Genomic DNA, 20,034 nt, shown 5'->3' with positions numbered 1-20,034 from the left:
GTTTTCAACAGATGTCACAGAGTTGACTGTGTGACTGTGAGGTTAGCTTCCCTTTCATGTGTGGTTCCTCACTACCATGTTGGCAACCAACATAAAAGCATAGGCAAGTGGAAGCTGTCCTTAGGAAGACCCTTTTCAGAAGGAAATAGTTTGTTTTCCTTTGTCTGATTGTTCCTTGGACCCTTTTAGAGAAGATGGTGGCTCTGTGCCAGTGTATCTGCCAGCCAAGGCCACAGAGGAGGTGTTATGGACACGGTGTGCTCTGGCTCCCTTCTGCCTGGAACACCGAGAAACCACGCAGGGTCTGCTCACAGCACATGAGGAAGACAGTGACTTAAACATTCTTCTCCCCTAATCAAGCTTAAGATTAAAAGCCCTGAGCAGCAGAGGCGTGTGGGCTGGCTGCCTGAGAGGTACACCTGGCTTTTGGAGGTAGGAAGGTTTGCTCACAGTGATGGCTTTGGCTTAGGAATCACCCGACAGAGTGGAGACTGCTTCCCTTCTGGTAAGGAGGAGGAATAGCTGGGGGGAGGTTGATGGCCCAGGATGAGAACTGGAACATTCTGAAAGCCTTGCTGGGAATTGGCAAATGGTCTGGGAGTCTGAGGACCTGCTGAATTGCATTTTTGTGCAGCATTCTGAGCAGTGGCTGGGCATTCTCTGAGTCTGTGAATACTAACCAATCTCTCTCTCTCTTTTCTCATTTGTTTATTTTGTTTTGTTGGTTTTGGTTTTTAGGTTTTTAATTCAACTAGTTAAGTACAGAGCCTCAGTCAAAATCTTGTATTTTTTAGATTAGTTCTAGTTCAGCATTACTGATGCCTGAGTTTGATAGTGCTTACAATAGCAGTGAAGCAATCATCTTTTATGGCAGCTGTAAACCTCCTTATGTCTTCTCCAGAAGTTAATATAATAATAATAATAATAGCTTTAAAGGTCTCCTATTACCAGCTGTCTGATTTTCTAGGAAGAGTCTGCTAATAGTGTTAGTCTGGCTTCAGCAGTTTCCTTTGTCTCAGAGCCCCTTAGAGGGTTCTTAGCCAGAATTCTTGTTTTGGTCCTGTAACATGTAGTTTTATTGTAACAGTAGTTTATTCTTAATAATATTTATCTGCTTTATTTATTTATTACTGTCTAGATTTTGGTACATCAATTCCTTCTGCGTTGCTGACAGCCTAAGAGCATGTAGTTCACATAGATCAGTATCCACAACCTGTTTCCACTGATCATGATTACATTACTTCCATTTCAGTGAGTGCAGAATTTCCTTCATCAGCTGATAACATTGATTGTATTAAAAATGAAATTCTCAAAACATTAAATTGCCTAAAAATGAATTTGAAAAAATATCAGCAGGAGTTTCTTTCATAGTCTGTGTCTGTGAGAAGTAACTATGTGTCAGAACGTGCCTTTGGCCATAGAGGCAGGTGATGCTGGTGCATTGGCCACATGTGAGGCTGGTGACCCTCTGGCCTCTCTGATGCTCTTGGGCAGTCGCTGTGTGACCCCCAACAGGGCTGAGTGGGCAGCAAGATCAACAGTGTGAAGATCAGGGCTGTAGTGAGTTCTGTATAGGGAGACAAAAATACATTTTTGTGGTCATGTTGTCTGATTGAGCCTATTACACAGTCTCAACTTTACTTTAGTTGGGTAAAGGGAAATAATGTTTCTGCCTGCTGGTAGCTCCTGTTTTCAGAGACTCACTTTAGAGGCCAGTGCTCCAAGAATTTTTTTTGGGTTTTGACCCTTAATAAAGAATCTGAGGAAGACCAAATTAGAAATTACCAGTGTGTTTGGGAGATACTGCACTGTTATCCGGCATCCTAAGACAAGGATTACTGTAGCTGAGGATGCAGCCAAAGAACTAAAACTTCCAGAGAACATATTCGCTGTTGGAAGCACTGTCACATCCTGTGATAGAATGATCAGGATCCCTCGGAAATTCAGGTTATTAATCCTCTTCTCTCTCCCATATTCATGTCCTTCTTGAGTCTTATTCTGGCGTGTGAGCAAGATGTGTTCTGACCTGTTTGTCTTTTTGAGTTGCTGCCAGATTGACCTAAATGAAATGTGTCACTTCAACTTCCTTGTAGGTGAAGATAGGTCCATGTTTGGGCAGCTTAGGGACATCTGGGACTGGTACACGCTTAAGTAGGAAATCCATACCCCTGGGACATCAGCCATGAAAAGAGAAAACGATGCACAGAGCCCCCTTCCCTCCCTTCCCCAGATCCCAAAGAAGGATGTCCAGAGCCCCCTTCCCTCCGTTCCCCATCCCTGCCCACACCGTGCCCGCGGCCCGCGCTCGCCATCTGCCGGGTCCTGGTGGGAATGGGGCAGGGAAGCCTGGCCGGACTCACGGGAAAGGGGTAAAAACCAGGCAACTGCCTAAAACAGAAGGACTCGGTGTGTGTCGCCGAGACAGGAGAAACCACACGGGAACATCAATCTCCAGGACTCAAAAAATGTAAAGAATAATTAAAGGTTTGTTTGTGGTTGCATTAATTGTGACCTTTCTAGTTGTTTTAGACCATGAAAAACTACTGAAGCCAGTTACATTTAGAACAGAGCACAAATCTGTATAATACTGTCTTTTACATGGCATGTGCTACTGGGCAGAAAACAGGATTCTGAAAGTAGTTTATTCGAGGCTGAGAATTACAAAGTGGATTCATTTAAAATGGTTTCCTAGTTATGGAAACTAAAGCATTGTTTCAAAAGTAGCAGACCACAGAGTAATTTCAGCTATACAAGTGTGCTATACTGTGCATTTCAGCCAGGAACTCAGTGGCTACACTTGGACTTTGAGAACTTCTCCTACAGCTGTCTTGTCACCTCTTTGGAAACTCATCTGCCCATTAAATTAATATTTTTCTTTTTTCCTTACAAATTAATAAATAAAAAAGAAAGGTTTCTTTGCAAGGCAGCTTCTTTTCTGACACTCTGTCCTGGAAAGATTGCTTTGTGTTACCTGAAGCTAAATGCCACTATATAATTTGTTCAAACAACACACTCCAGGATTGTATAAGTCAACTAAACCAAAATTGCCTCATTTAGGTTTTTGACAAATAAAATACAAAGCTTCCCTTACAGAAACACAAGCAAGTTGTGATGCAGAAATTTCATTAAATTCATGCCTATGTTCACATATGCCTTGGAGAATGCCTAACTGAATAATGACATTTCCAGCTATTTAAAGAGAGTTTCATTATGATTACAGCTAGGTTGCCAGGTATCTGTGTCTTTTCAGAGTAGCAGAGTACATCAAACAATATGTCTCCAGTCAGTACCACTGTTCTTGTTCCTGCTGCAGATGGAATTTCAGGTGTTAACTCCTCCTAGGATTTGTTCTGTTGTTTGGTAACCAGCCTGGCTCTAATTTACATGGTTAGAAAAGATTAAGTGGCCTACACCCAAAATTTAAGAATGAATGCAAGCACTCTTTTTTCTGACTTTCCATCATTGCTGGTATCTGGGCAGTAGTACCAGCCTGCCCCAAAGTGCTCACTTTGATTCTTCAAGTGACAGTTTGGCTTGTGAATGGAAGGAGTATGTGATTATGCCAATGTTGGAAAAGTAAAACATAACTACCTGCTTGGTTTTTAGACTTAAACAGCTACAGACTTAACAATTGGATCTTTTTACTCAGAGCTCAAATATTAGAAACCCTTGACCATATCACTTTCATGATTATCTGTGACACAGCACTGTCACCTTTGGCAACCAGTAAGTCTCTAATAGGAATAAAGCCTGTAGTAGTCCATAGCAGCAAGCAGGCTTACTCAAGGGAATTAGGAATTAGCCTTTTGTAATACTCTGAGTAGACGTTTGCACATCTTCCAGCAGAGCTAAAAGAACCTCTGCATGCTCAGGGCTATGGGGAATACTTTGATTTTACACTGAACAATATCTTCCTACATTTAACTAACATACAGCCCAAGGATATGGTGCTTTCTTCAAGTCTGACAAGGTAGGTGCTTCTCATTTTTCTGTTTTAAGGAGAACAGTAAGGTAAATGAACAGATTGGGTGCTGAGAAAATAAATGTGGTCGTCTTTTCTGCCACTGTTTGAGTGGCCATTTGCTTGGGTCAAAGGTCTTTTGCAAAGCAGAAAGCTAAAAAAGGCTCACTCTACCTTCAGTGAGATGAGAGCTGCCTGTGTTTTTCTCCCAAGAGGGATTTTTCTTTTCCAGTATCTCTTCTGATACTTGAACTTCGATTCATCCTAAGTAGTGTAAATCTGAGCTTTTGTGTTCATACAATAATATATTTATATACCTAGATTGTGTCATCGAAACAAATATATTCTGTCTCTTTCTTGTATTTAAAATAAGGGAGGGATTCTTTTTCTTCTCTTCCAAATGAAAAATGGAAGTATATTTTTAGACGTCTCATGCATGCTTGAGGAAAAAGCACGGAGGTACATATGTATGTTTTGCTATGTACTTGTTAAATGCTTCATCAAAGTTCAGGGGTTTTAGTACTCATTATACTTGTAGAACAAAACATTGCTGATACACAGAAAGTAGAAGAAATAGGTGATGAATGAAAAATGGCTGGTGCTGTTAACATGATGCAAGGCAAAGACTTGAAATTAAGTGATTTTGTCTAACTGGTGTTATTTTTGTTGCACTGTTATGATTTTCTCTTCAGTCCTCCTTGACCTGAAGCAAAGGGACAGATCTCTGAAAGTTTGCAGTTCATCTCACTTTACCACCCACCCTGGAATCTGTTATGGTCACGCTCACTCTGAACTCATGACAGAAAATTAAATTAGAGCAATACAGTAGCTTTCCTCCTCTCTGTGTTGATTATGTGGCTGCTGAAATGGAGTCTGGCAGTGACTTAGTCACCAGCTGGGCCTTGAGTGTCTCAGGTGAGAAGCTGCCAATACCTCCCTGTTCCTGAGCTTAGGAGTCCTGCAGGGACTGGCAGTGCACAGCAGCCAGGAAGAACTAGTGAATATGGATGTAGCAACTCCAAAGAGAGCTCAATGGCAGCAAGAAAACCTCAGTCTTATGGTCATCTCTGTTTGAGAGGACTCACTCTTTTGCTGGGTATTTATGAACCATGTCATAAATACACACAACTCAGTCTCTTTGCAGCCCTGGCTGCCAGTTCCAGGAGTGTCAATGGCAAACTCTTCAAAGTGCCTTTCTCCTTGAAATTTCATGTTCACTGTGCTGCAGAAATCTTACTTGCTATCCATTTCTGCTGGTAATATCAGTCTGAATGGAATCAGCATGTGCCTTCACCCTTTGTTCAGAACACTCAAGTTTGGAAATTAAAAGCACGAAAGTAAGTTGTGGGCAAACATAGTTCTTCCAAGAATCCATCTTGCAAGGACATCTTGGATAAAATGTGTGTTAAGCTAAGCAAGAGTCATGCATTGTCAAGGAAAGTGTCTGCAAATGGAGTCAGTCAGGGATAGAATCATCACGAGTAATCACATGTGTTCAAAGCTACAAATGGCTCTTTTCAGTCTTGTTTCCATTCAAGGCAGTTGTCAGACTTGCTTGAAACTGCCTGCCATCACACCTAATTTAAAACCTTTTGCATCAAGCTGAGACCAAGTTTTCTTTTTAAAAATACCAGCGGTTCAAGTTGCCATATCACCATGTTTCTTCCTTGTTCTGTTTGGGATTTCTTTTTCATTCATAGTTACAACTAGATGTGTCCTCATAAAATAGGTCTTTGGTGTTCACAGTCCTGAATTTTATTAGGGAATAATAATCCCGTTAATGACTGAGAAAATATTGTAGCCTCGAATGTGTTTTCTCTTTTTAATACTAACACTTTTAGCAGAACCTTGTGGGAGTAGTGGGTAGTGAGAAGGTACTGTACATCTGCCTGTTGGCTCCTCTGTCACTTGCAGAAGGGAGTTATCAATGCGTTCCAGGAACCTGGACTGTTTATGCCCTGCTGTGTTGTCCCTCCAACAGGTATGGGGCTGGTTGAAGTGCCCCATGAAGACCAGGGCTTGTGGACATGAGGCTGCTCCTGTCTGTCCATTCCTCTTCCTGGTCAGGGGGCCTGTGGCACACCCCACTGTAATGTCCCCTGTCCCTGCCCTCCCTTTAATCCTGACCCACAGGCTCCCCATCCATCCCAGAGCTCCATGTGCTCCAGCTGGGCACTGACACACCCCCTGCCTGCCTTCCTGTATCCTTCCATTCACAGTTCCAGTCACAGGAGCCATCCCACCAGCCCTTAGTGATGGCAATGGAGTTATTTTTGGAATGATTCCAGGAGGCCAAGGCATGGGCCCTGCTGAGCTGGACACTGGACAGCAGAACCAAAGGTGATTAATGCACATGCACAGAGCTGAATGCAACCATTTACTGGCTTTACACCACAGATACACAAACATGTCATAATTGCCTTACTTTGTCCTTTTGGTTGATTGCCGTTGTATTTGCTTATTCCCTACTAAAGCCCATGTCAGAATTCTGATTGAAATGTGTCTCTATGCTGAGAATTAGTTGGCTGCAGTGAAACAATATAACAACAGCTTTCTAATTTAGGCCCAATCCTGCAGATCCTGGAAAAGCCTAGTTCATACCGACTTCATTAAAGGTGGAATTCAGCCTACTGCTGAGGGCTGGCATAAAGCCCATCTATGCTTAACTCTCCCCTAAGTTCTGAAATATGCACTGCTTTTGTTTCTGAGCTGTAGTAAATTTTATGTGGAGAGTTCCACACCTGTAAGGTGTGTAGGGTTGGGCCCTGAAAGCTCTAGTAATTGCCAAGGGGGAAAAAACCCAGAAACGTATTCTATTGCACAGCACAGAAGAGTACTTGGTGAACTGGAATTTGTTTTCATAGTCAAGAAGTTTTCTTCATCCTCTGTCAAATTAGTCTTGGACTATATTCATTATTTACAAATTTGCTCTCGAGACTGTACCTACTCATAAAATATTTCTTGAAGCTCTTCATTTCATTGCTCTTCTCTTGTCCTGTAGCACATGAAGATGAAATTTTTGAGGACAAGTGGGGAAAGCTGCTTTGAGTGGACTAAAAAGCAGGAATATATTGACTGGATGTATGTGTAGGTATGTTTTCAAACACTAAGTGGACCTGCTCATTTTAAATTTTGCACTTTGGGGCAGGAACTTTCCTGTTGGGGCAGGAACTCCTTTAAAAAATGAGTATCAAATTAGACCAGCTTGGTGAGTTCAGCAGCAGCAGTGTGACAGTGACACAGAGACAGGCAGTGCAGGCAGGGACTCACTGTGCTGGCGCTTCTGCAGTGCTGACTCCCCAGAGGTCTGCACAGCCTGGGTTTGGTGGCACTTACACTGTGCCTTCAGTGAGACAGCATCTGATGTCAGCTCAGCATCTGGGTTACAGAGTTTTCCCAGATACAACTCATAGTCATGTTATCTGGGGGCATTGGGCTGTGATTGTTTCCATGAGTAGGAAAACAAAGGCATGTGAGGAAACATTGCCAAAATATGGTTTATTTCTGTGTTAATTCCCCCAGTTTCCCTCTTTCAGTCATATGTTGATGTTTTGATGGAGACTCAAACTTGAGACCCTGGAATACATTTTAATTAACAGAGGTGAAGGAGAGAAGGAACCGTGCAGAAATGGTTGTGAGCAGCCTATACTGAGATGGCAGAATGGACAGCTCCTAAAGATGTGCAGGCTGTAAATATGTTTTCTAGAGGAGTGTGATGTATGCACCAGAAAGGGGCTTCCTATGAGGATGAAAATGCCCCCAGCTGTGCCTTAGTTCCTGGGCACAGACAGACAAATGTTTGCCTAAATGTGAAGTGGCAGTCTGAGAGTCTTTTAGTTTTCGTAAATCACACGATATGGTTTAAAAACCTGCTTAAAGAGCTTCTCCCTTCTGAAGGCACCTTAAAGTCAGTGTTGCAGCAATAATTGTGCTAAACCTTGCTGTAAGTGCAGTCTAGATGATCTGTTCCAGCAATATGCATTTTACACAAGCGAGTTTTTCCCAGCTTAGTGAGTAAACATACAGTCTTAGTGACTACAGAAAGATTAGTTTACTTCAGTGGGCTTAATCTATGACATAGACTAATCTTGATGTGATCCTATTACTGCAAGGTCAGCTAGAATTGTAGTGTTTGATTGTCTTGCTTTGCTACTTTAACTCCAGCATTTGTGTTTTGGACCAATTGTTGTCTTTATTGGTACCTCTGAGACTTTGCAGTCAGGAGAGAGAGATGGCTAACTGATGTGATCCCAACTATAAAAAGTTATTAGACTTGATTATGAAAGAGGAAAAAGAGAAGTCCTTGTCCCATCATGTATCCCCTTATCAATGTTATTTGTTGAAGTTTAAGAAGTAGCTGAGAAAACCCCATCATCTGTCAGCTCTCTGGAGATCTGTGTGACAGGAGTTGGTCAGTTGGAATGTATTACTGTGGCAAGTGTTCCTAGCAGAAATGGAGCATCTGTAACTGAAGGAGCTGGTAAAGGTGGGAATTCTAAAATTGCTTCTGGACAGAGATCTGGGTAATGGGTCTGTCACAGCCAACTTTCACAGAATCACAGAATATGCTGAGTTGGAAGGGACCCACAAGGTTCATTGAGTCCAACCCTCAGCCCTGCACAGGCCCATCCCCAAGGGTCACACCCTGTGCCTGAGGGTATCATCCAAAAACTGCTTGAGCTCTGGCAGCCTTGGTGCTGTGCCCACTGCCCTGGGGAGCCTGGTCAGTGCCCAACCATCCTCTGGGGGAAGAACCTTTTTCTAATTTTCAACCTAAACCTCCCCTGACACAACTCCCTGGGGGCTGTCCCTGGTCCCCCCAGAGCAGAGCTCAGTCCCTGCCCCTCCTCTGCCCCTGCCCAGGCAATTGGAACTGCAGTGAGGTCTCCCCTCAGTCTCCTCTTCTCCAGCTGAACACACCAAGTGTCCTCAGTGTCCTCACATGGCTTCCCCTCCAGGCCCTTCCACATTGTCCTCGCCCCCTTTGGACACTCTCTAATGGCTCAAAACCTCCTTGCCCAATACCCTCGGAGGGCAGGGCAGGCTGTGGCCAGGAGGTCGAGGTGTTGCTGGTCCAGGAGTGATCTCTAGCTGCCCAGAAGCCCTTTGTTTCTCATGAGTAACTTGGCACATCTCACCACTGAGTGTGAACTGGATCTACAGATAAATGGGCTGAGGTGCTCCTGACTGTCCGAGAGGGAGAGGGTGTGGTGGTGTCTTTCTGTAGCACAAGCACTAGAGCAACTCCTGTTGGAAATCCCCAGGAAATCAGGGAAAACATGAAGGGGCTGCCCTAGTCTTCTCCGTAGGTTGGTAGTTGCATCTTTAGTGATTGGTAGGCAGATGGAGCCGTGAGTTTTTCGCACAATTGGCTTTTTAAAATTTCCCCCAATTTAATCAGGGTTCACTGCTTTGATGCACATTTCTTAACAAGTATCTGTCAACAGAAGGTAAAACCCTGCATAATGGAAAAATTCACTGGAATGTCACAGGACTCAGTGAGTTCTGCAGGGACAATAAATAGGGACCAGCAGTACACGGACAGGTGCTGAGCTCTGTCAGACAAGGCCATCTAGAACATGCTGATTCATTGCTTGCTGATGTGTGCTAGAGTTGTTTCCTCACTGCATCATCTGTCATAGGTAAATTTAACTGAAATAAAGAAACCTCCAAGTGCTAGAGTTATAATGCAGAGAAGGGGAAACATGACATTATATTTGTATTTCTCCTTCTTTGTTTTTCTTACTTCTGGTGATGTGTAAACTGCAAAATGAAATGTTTGCTTTTTGCAGCTAGCCCTTTTAAATGAGCATCCTTGAAAGTTCAGCTGAGGTTTCCCTTTCTTCTGTTTTGTGAAGTCTCATTAATATTGACAAATTTTTGAACCCATTACTGTGAAGAGCTGTAGGCTTATTAATACAGGTGAGAATGTTCGTATGAAAATGTAGGGATTGTTTGCTCAAGCACTTTGTAAACCATAATCATACTTGTATCTCTCCGAGAATTCTGAATGACTTTGCAATTATAATGGAATTCAGGGTCTTTGCATGGGTTTATATGATTGCTCCTTTTGTTCAGATAGAGAAACCAAGGTATTAAAATCATGTGAGTGACTTGTGCATGGTCCCGTACAAAATGAGGGACAGGAAGAGATTATTTGATTCTCAGTTCCTTGTTTTACTTCTAAACCCATTCTACCTCTTTTCTTTACTTTCATCTTGCAGCTTACTCGTCCTTCATATTGTCTTGTTCTTCTGGCAGCAAAATGTATTCATATGCACATTTCTAGGTCTTCTCTAGGTTACAGTTACCATTATTGCTAACTGGTTCAAATTTATTTTGTGTATTTTACTTATTTTTCTTATTTGGAAAGCAATTTTCACAATCAGAGCCAACATGATGATGTACAATACCAGTACATTAGGGTTTAGGAAAGGCTGATGGCTAAATAATTCCTCTTCTTACAGAGAGGTTTTTTAACATCTTCTGGAAAATTAATTGCGAATAAAGATGAACATATTCAACATATTTGACCTTTTCCACATGCTAATGCAATGTAAGAGGTAATAAATATTAGACATGCTTATATTTCTAGAGGGAGGACAGGCAGTCCTCCATTCGAAAGTCCTGTGTTTTCCCTTCAAGGAAACACGTGCTGCAAAGCACCCACCAGATGGTGCTGGTGATACCTAAAAAAGTGTGAGTGGGCAGCGAGGAGCCGAATTTTGGGGTGTGAGGAGCACTTCTCGTGGGTCCCACTGAATGGATGCGGCGCTGTGCGTTTCGGACTTCACGTGTCTACCAACAAGAACCAGTTGCTTCCTCTCCCTCGGGGATGATGGAGCACAGTAGGAAGACTCATTTCTGCTGTTCAGACATTCCTTGTTTCCCCAAGCAAGGAGCAGGTTTTTGTCACCAGTTGTAGGTACTGTCTTGTGGTGGGAAGCAGAAATAAGCTACTTCCTTCCAGAGTTACAAGCTCATTCTTTCAGTTCTCAGATCAGTGGGGTTTTGTGGGCTGGTATCTACTGGTGCAGTTCAAGGCTTCGATGCTTGCTTGCAATTAAATTCTCATTTTGCTTATTATTTAATTCTTCAACTCTTTCTTCACTACCCTTTCAAGTCCTCTGTAATTAGCTAAATAAAAGACATTCTTTCAGCCTTCAGTTTAGTTGCTGGTAGATATGGAAATGTTCTGGATTTATTTAACTAGCTTTGTTTGAGACCACGGTAGTGCATTGAAAGAAGTGGTGTATTGTAAATTGAAATGATGATTTTACTCAGCTGAAATGAAAACAAGACCTCTTGTTACTCTCCTGAGATCCTGTCTTCATTGAAATCTGTGTCCAAACATACATCAAAGTCACCCAGCGTGAATCTCATTTTCAGTGGGGGGCCACCACATTGGCAATGGTTCTTCTGAAATCGGTCCTTTTTGCATTTTGGATGTAGGGTCACCCTGCTCACACCCAGAAGGGCCCCAGCATCTTCCCAGTCTGCCCAGCCCAACAGACCCATGGTGTTCCCCTATAGCTCCAGTTTGTGGTTCCAATAACAGGGTTAGCATTCTATTTTTATTACAGAGCAAAAGTATCTGTATTAATGTACTCACCATTTCAAGATGTTTTAGACATAGGAGAAAAAACATTTCAAACAGTATTTAACAGAAAATATTTGAAAGCATTTTATTTACCCCTTCTGATTGTTTGCATATAAACAGAGTGCTTGGAAAATAATGAAAATATAGGGAAAATGAAGAAAAATCTTGACCTGGTTATTCAGGCAAACTGATGATAAGGGCCATCCAGGGGTAAACACTCTGTCAGTACCTATTACCACTTGTCAGTGTTGGCTAACAGGTGTTTAATTTAGGACAAGGAAGTGCCTTGTCACATCGACAAGTCTGAGTCCAACGAGAAGTCCTTGCTCAAGGTTGATGATTTTCAGAAAATGGAGAATGTTGCAGCAAAGCTGGTCTGTAAAATAATCACATAAAGTGCAGTGTAATCCTTTCTGTCAGCTGATTTATTGTATTGCTATGACTACGAGGACTGAAAAGAGTTATGGTTTCCTGTCTATCTAAAAGGAAAGTCACTTTTAAGTGTTCTGAGACTGAATGAACATAATCGTAATTAATTTTTTGTCATTATCCTTGAAGTAGAAGTGAAATCCTAGAATGTTTTTAAAGGCTCAGCTTTGTATCCAGAGTAAAAGTGTCTTTGCTTATCCTGTTTGTGTCCCTAAAACCGTTGTGAAGTTCAGTCTGCATACAGTCTTTTCTTATCGTTGTCTTCCTAGTCCCATTTTTAGAATTGAGATTTTACCTCCCCATGTTTTAAAGAAACACAAGTCAACAAATCAATTTTCTTTTCTTAGCTTGAAAGATCCATCTGTTTGCAGAATCCCAGAATAAGACAAGGAAATTATTTGCCAGACTTCTCCCAAGTGATCCCAAACATGCCCCCAGCTCTTTCAGCTTGGTTGGAAGTTGAACATGCAGTGCAGCAGTGAGGGAATCCACTGTCCTGGTTTCAGCTCTGCCTCTTGGAGGACAGCAGGAAGCTGTCACTAGCTCTCTAATTCCATTAGTGGGCAATTTGCATGGGAAGGAAGTTACTGTCCATGGGGATGTGGCAAGTAATAAACCATCAAGGCCTGAGTTCTCAGAAATACCCCTTAAACATGGGCTAGATCCTCACAAATCCCACTGAGACTGACTTAGAAAGTCTTATATGCTGGATAAGGGTCTTTGTCTACTTCAGTTTTTGAAAAGTCATTTGGGGCAACAAGAACCCGACTTGAAGAATTGTGGCAGCTCCCATTTGCTATTATTGGAGCTGTTGCTTGGGCAGCATTTGTCAGGATTAGGTCAGGAACTGTCTGAGCTTGAGCAGTCAAAATTAGTGAGTTTTTTATCAATATTTGAGCCTTTAATCAATTATACTGTTCCTTATCTGTAAAGCAGTGTTGGGTTACTGTTTTTACTCTGGGTAATATTTATAGGGAAAAAAAAAAAGAGAGCACAAGCAGAAAATTGTATTAATGTGTGAAGTATGGGTCTGTTATCCTTTCCATGAATATGAACTGAGTACTGAGCCCCTGTACTGAGGGGCTCCTGAAATCAGGACAGTACTCCAGAAGCAAACTGGGGAGTGCCATTCAGGGAATAAACATTTCCCATTACTAACCCAGCCCTCCACACTGCAAGGGCACTCTGCAGGCTCACCTTCAGCCTTGCTTCGCTGAAGTTACCTGTCTGTGCTCCAGTTCAGCACAGACAATCTGAATTGCTGAGGGGAACACAGTTTTTCATTTTGAATTTTCCTTTGGACATGTCCTTGTAGATATAACGTGATACAGAAGGGCTGACAGAGTGTCACACCTTGGCTGTCCTGGAGAACGGGGCAGAGTGCACCTGTAGGGAATGTGCAGCACTGCCAAGGGGGACTGGGGGCTGTTTCCCCAACAAGCTGGAGGAATTGACCAACACAAACTGAATAAAACTTTACTAAGGCAAATGCAAAGCCCATGTGTTCGTAGGACCTGGAATCCTGGGGAGCTGGAATTGAAGGTGAGCCAGCAGGGTGCCCTTGCAGTGTTGAAGGCTTTATTAGTAAGAGAGAAATGTTTATTCCCTCTGATTGACACTCACGAGTTTGTATCTAGAGTACTGTCTTTTTTTTGGGGAACCCCTTAGTCCAGGAGATAGATTGACAAATGAAGTGTTCAAGCTTCTTCAGAACGTGAAAATGTAGAACTTTTCCCTTTGTTCTTTTCCCTTGTCTTTAGGGACATGAAATCTTTGCTTTGACTGGTTTGATTTCTCTTCCTCTTCACAACTCCATGAACTTGCCCATCATTTAGGTCTCATTCATGTTAATAGTCAGGCCAGAAATTATAGTCCTGAATATAATGTTTAAAAACAGCTCTTTAATATGTACCTAATGCTATCAACTGTCCAGAAATAGTTTTGGGGCCATCAGGATCAGGATGGTTGGAGTATGGAAGCCCCTGATGTAAAGATAGACTAGAAGAGCTGGGTTTGTTCAGCCTGGATGAGAAGGTGGCAAAGGAGGAATTAAGTTGCAGTCTTCCACTAACTAAAAGAGTGTTACAGGAAAGATGGAGCCAGATTCTTCTCGGAATTACAGAAGGAAGAAACAGTGCAGCAAAGGAAATTCCAAAGGGACATAAGGAAAAAATTCCTCCCAATAGGGAATGGTTGTGTGCTGTAACAGTTTGTCCAGAGGACTGGAAACACTGTCCTTGGGAGTTTTCAGCATTCAGCTGGGGAAAGCCCTGAACCACTTGGTGCAGCTTTTGAGTTGGCTCTCCTTTGAATGGGAGCTCAGAGTAGCTGAGCTTCAAAAGTCATTCCAACTTATTTTTCCTGTGATTCTACAGATACAGGAAGCTGAATCTACCCCCAAGGGTGAGGTGGCAGAGTGATCTGGTGGGTTTCTGCAGGTTCTACTCCCTAGGCAGGTTACTGAAGTAAGATGACTGGCATGTGTTTTGTTGTTCATGTGATCAGTGCAGATTATTTCTGATATGTGAGAACTGCTAACACAGGCACAGTTCACAGGCCCACTGGCACAAGCAGAGATTGTTTATCTCTTCTGTCCATGGGTCTCATGATCTGTTTAATTTCACTTTAAACTTGCTTTTTCTTCTTGCAAGATAAGGAGAGAGGGGAAAGACAGTTGCTAAATAACAAAGACACTTGGAATGGATAAACAGACAATGCTGAGGTAGAAGTACCACAGTGTGGGCCAGTCTTACTCTGAGTTTAGGTGTGGAATTGCCTAAATGGAACTTCTTTTCTTCTTTTCTGTAGATGTCACCTGGCAGTTGCTTCTGAGTTTTTTGTGTAAACTGTTACATTTTTAACCCATTCTGCTCTCACCTAGGCTGCTGCTGCAGTGCTTGGAGGATATGTAGTTTCCTGAAGAAGAAGTCAACTCTCTTGGCCCAGCAGGCAGCAGTTCCCAGTGACCCTGTGTGCTCCTTCTCATGGTAGGTAACCAGCGCTGAGCAATGTTCTGTCTGTGCTTCATTGCAAGGAGGGAAAATAAAGAATCAAGAACTGTTAAGTGCATAATGGCTGAGAACTGCAATGGAGATGGGGCAGTAATGTACTGCAGTGTATAGCTGCAGTGTGAGCCATCAAAAGGAATTAAAGACACAGTGCTCCCAAATTTTGTTGTGCACAGGAAGTTTGAAATGGAATTCTGCAAAAATGGTATAAAATTCTCCAAATGCTCTGTATTGTTTGAGTTGCAACTGTTCAGACCTAAAAAAGATGTCAAGTTCTATCTTGCAAAATCGTAAAGGGTTTTTGTGCAAATAGGAAATGCCCTTTGCCTGGAAAATTATCATACTCCCAAAGAAAAAAATCATGATTTTATTAATTGTTCAAGCTTCTTCAGAACGTGAAAATGTAGAACTTTTTGTTCTTTTCCCTTGTCTTTAGGGACATAGAGATTTGGAATCTTTGTTTTGACTGGTTTGATTTCTGTTCCTCCTCACAACTCCATAAACTTGCCCATCATTTAGGTCTCATTCGTGTTAATAGTAAGGCCAGAAATTATAGTCCTGAATATAATGTTTAAAAACAGCTCTTTAATATGTACCTAATGCTATCAACTGTCCAGAAATAGTCTTTGTTTTAAAAAAGAAAGAAAAGTTTATTTGAAAGCTGAATGGCACTAATAGCAGTAGAGCTTGTGATAAATCCAGCTATTTGATGTTTGTGTAAATTCTGGTCCCCCATGTCTGTGTGATCTTCTGGACCTCAACACCTTTCTCTCTGGTTTGCTACTTTATGGCTGTACCCCACTATGGAGTGTTATCACTGCCTGATATGCATTTATGTTGCTAAATGCTGCATTTATTGTTAGATTCTTCCTACCTTCTTTCCTCTTTCCCTTCCTGTCTCTGTTTTTAAGTGTTACAAAATTGAAAATACTTGTAGCACAAATGGAAAAGTACTCAAAAGAAAAAGAAGGAAAAATTTAAAACATAATTCTTTAGTTCTTGGTGAAGAGAGGGAAGAAAACTATAAAAATCTTAGTGCAAGAAAGTGGGTTTTTTTCTAAAAGCAATAGACTTTGTAATGGACTATGGTGGTGTAGTGGAGCATTTTGCTTTTGGCTGACAGTGAGACACAGCAGTTGTTTCATAGCTCTTTGCTGCTGATGTAAAAGGGAGGTACAACTTTGTGGTCTGTAGGATTCATACCCAGGGCCTCTGAGTGTGCAGGGATGGGAGCTGGAGAAGCCTGGGGAATGCTCAGTGTGAAGAGATGAGAGAAGGCAAGGGCAGTGCTGTCATTGTCCACAGACAAGCCAGTGTAGCCAGTGGCAGTTCTTCGAATGTTAAACATTCTTGGTGTACAGATTGAACTATGCAACACTCCAAAATCAGAAGCATTTCTTACAGTTCTGGTTTCATGTTGTTCTTTTGAAAGTGATTCTCTGACTGCGAAATTGTCTGATTTGGAGAGCAAAGCACTTCATCAGTAGTCAGGAAATGTGTTACTGCTCGACTATAAAATGTTATCCATGTTCATTCTGCTCCAGCCCATTTCAGATAGACCCTCTGTCATCTGCTCTGGAGGTTTTTGTGCACAGCTATGAAATGTTAAGTCTGACTTCCTGTAGCTTTTTTGTGGACTACAGTGAGAGAAAAAACAGTGCAGAAGAGGCTAGGTTTCTGAAAGTCAAAAATATGTTAAGTCACTGAAATATGTTAAGTCTGACACTGGGCAACTTGCAGAGAGCACATAAATGGATTAGCAGGATTAAAACCTCTTGAAGAGTAACTTTGACATTTCCATTTGTTTTCAGTTTGGGAGAGTAGCAGGTTTATCCTGCCAGTAACAGAATAGCAGGTGAGTTTCTGAAGGCTTGAAAGACTTCAAAATGCTAGTATTTTGCAGCACCGTAGTGATTTCAGACATTCCTGGTGTATGCTCTTGTCCTTATGCAGAAAAACTAAGTGGGAGATGAATTTGCTTGTGAGGACACTTGTTGAGATGTTTTGGTAGCAAGCACAACATAACTAATGGTGACTATCTTGGAATAAGCCTTTTTGGAAAAGCATTTATGCAGCACTGAACAGAATCCAAACAGCTCCTGTTCTTAACCTTGTAAGTACTTGATGAGTACCCTTAGTGGGCTGTGGGCTGGTTTTTTTAGTTAAACACATGACTCTTGAAATTTTCTTATTGTATCACAAATGTCAAAGGACATCAAACCAACACACTTTTTTTACAGAAAGTATTCTTTTGAGACACTCCATTAAAAAAATAAAGTGCTTTTAGTTTCTGTGTTATCCATTGTCTGTGAAAGAAACTCATGTTTAGTTTAATACTCATATTAAATGCAAAGTGAAGGAAGGCCCAATTCGATATGTCTTGTACATTGAGTTCCTTACACAGGTATAAATAAGCCTCTCTTCCCGGGCTGTCAGTGTAAATAAAGTTCATCGGATTAGGTCCTGCTGCTTTCCGTATTTAGAGTGGAAACATTTCAGCTGACATGGTGGACTACCATTTAAAGCAAAGCTTTAAATCTATCACTTTTGATTTGAACTAGCATCAGACATCTCTGATGTGATGTCATAGAGTAGCTCTGTGAACTGAAACAACTACAGCAATCTCTAACCAAACTATTCACTTTTTAAAAAAAACACATAGGGCCTTTGGGAAATGGATCTTTCCATGACTGCAGGTGTTAAATTTCCATGGTGTGCTGTCTATAAGATGTACGGTTACTTACGCCTTACACAGTATGCCACTTTTGTGTACTTTGAGATGGGTGCCTCCTGCTCTCCCCAGGGAGCAGGCTGTCCAGGACCTTCACAGTGACCTTGCAAACAGACTGTGCCTGCACTCTACTTGCTCTTTTCTGGGGGTGTATGCTCTTGGCTTTTTCATAACCTAAGTTTGACTGATTTGATTTCATTGCAAAACATGGAGGATGATGGACAGATGTGTCATTTCATATCATGGATTGTTCCATTTCGGAACCAGTTTAAGGATCTTTCACTTCCACACTGTGCCAAATATTCATTTGTTGTCCATTATCCCATTGCAAGAGATTACTGCCCTTCCTCCCCCCGTGCTGATTTAAACCAGGTGGTTACACAGATCTGATCCAGGCCACACAAACCTTTGAATCAGCTCAACTGCTGAAGTAGAAAACTCCAATGTGAGACAGGAACCTTCATAACAATGTTTGTTTAAAAGGTTTCCTAATGTGACAGTACTCTCCTAAAACCACAAGCTCTTTTGGAAAATCTATTAAACTTGTGCTTCTCAGTCACAGAGCTGTTGAAAGTGCCAACATGGTGCATGTTTCTGTTCCCTAGGCTAGTGGAAATGGCCCATGAAGTGTTATACAAACACAGTGGAGGCAAGAACATTAGCTTAGTTTCCTTATTTTTCCACTGGGGTTTTTAGTCAGCAGGTTCTGTTGCACTGATTGCTCTCATCTGGCTCTTGAATGCAAACATCCCCTGGGTGCTGACGACTTGTAAAAATTCAGAATGATCCTTAAAATATACCAAGAACAGTTACAGGGAGCTCAGACATGTCTTAGAATCACAGATCCAAAAGGACAAGGTTAATTCTTTACTCACATTCTACATTTTGTTCTGAAGAACAGATTCACTTTCTGAATTTCTGCTTTCTGAAGAGTATGTCCCCATTTTTGTTCTTTGCCAAAATTTTACCAAAATACCCTTAGTCATCCTTTCTGAGTAATGCAGCCCAGCATCACTCCAGGGAATTGTGCTGTCATACCATGGTGCCTCTTTGTGAGGTGGCATCACAAGGATTGGTGAGGATGCCCCTGTGTCATTCACTGCATTGGCACTTGTGGGGGTTGAGGGAGAGGAATAGCTTTTGTGTTCCTTGACAGCATTCATGTTGGCTTCATTTAAACTACAGTCCAAATCAAAAATGTTTAGCATATGCTACTACCTGTATGTCTCTCAACTTTGATCATAATTCTCAAACAAGATACTGGGTCGGGACATGTTCTCAGCTCAGCCTTGGTACAAGTGACTGCTTCAATAGCTACCACTATTTGAGAATATGGCCCACAACGTAGTGATGACTTTTATAGATGAAAAAGGCAAGTTAGGGTATAAATAGAAGTAATTTGTTCTGTTGCAAAGGTCACAATATTTTGAACTCAAAACAGGGTAGTTTTTGGCCCAGATATTTTATGTTCTGCAGCTAACTCAATGATAGAGCACAGGAGGCCATGCAGTAATTGCAGTGTTTTACTGCCATCTGACCAGATGCAATGAAGTGACTCTGGAGAGCAGGTGTATATGGAATTTATGAAGCTCTACTTTGTAAAGTAGCTTATCTGATCACAACACCTTAAAGATTGTTCTGTTCATGCTCTTCTGTTCCATTTGCCAGCTTCTACCTCAGCCTTGTTCACTTAAGCCAAGCCATGTTGTAAAACAACATCCTACATCAGCTGCTGTCAAAATTCTTGTCAAAAATGCCATTTTTACCTTCCTTGGTTTTGCCTAGGTGTAACGAATGTTTAGAAAAGATATTTGTGACCCTTTAGTCTCTGTGCCCTCCCCTCTACAATCCATCAACCTGATCCCACAAACTGTTTGCACAAATGTAATAGAAGTGATTCTCCTGCAGAGCATGGAACTTTTATTCTCCCATTTCCCAGTGCAACTTGAAGTGTGTCAGAAGGTGTCAGCTACTTATCCTTGCCAGCCTGAGAAATTTCGTTTTCTTGATTATGGCTGTGCTGACCAGAACAACAAATGTTGTTCATCTCTGTATATCAATCTCTTCCACGTTGTTTTGTTTTAGATTTTCAACACAGTTTTTTGTGCCTCCTCTAATCAACTGCAAGCAGGCACCTGTTGCAGCTTTATTGAGGGACAAAGGAGTGAACTTAAAATAAATAAATTAATTTTAAAAAAGTATGAGTCTGTAACTAAATCCTGTAAATTAGTGATGTTTCTGACTTACCTCACAGTTACATATCATCCATCCCTATGTATGTTTCTGAAATGTATCTCTGTTTTCT

The 20,034-nt window shown here is 41.7% G+C and overlaps 1 protein-coding gene across 4 annotated transcripts in view; it reads left to right on the top strand.

The window, feature by feature from the left end:
- Positions 1-163: 163 nt before the first annotated feature.
- Positions 164-20,034, top strand: part of TRPM1 (transient receptor potential cation channel subfamily M member 1) — a 95,726-nt gene continuing 75,855 nt past the window's right edge. For all 4 annotated transcript variants that reach the window (XM_064668286.1, XM_064668284.1, XM_064668285.1 and 1 more), the window contains exons 1-2: positions 164-505; positions 14,872-14,977. In XM_064668286.1, the coding sequence (XP_064524356.1) occupies positions 14,975-14,977 (3 nt within the window). In that variant the 5' untranslated portion in view covers positions 164-505; positions 14,872-14,974. The remainder of the gene's footprint in view (positions 506-14,871; positions 14,978-20,034) is intronic.

Source organism: Pseudopipra pipra, chromosome 12 (genome assembly GCF_036250125.1).
Source record: "Pseudopipra pipra isolate bDixPip1 chromosome 12, bDixPip1.hap1, whole genome shotgun sequence".
NCBI lineage: Eukaryota > Metazoa > Chordata > Aves > Passeriformes > Pipridae > Pseudopipra > Pseudopipra pipra.
The sequence above is the reverse complement of the archived record's forward strand: the minus strand, read 5'-3'. Positions and strand labels throughout refer to the sequence as shown.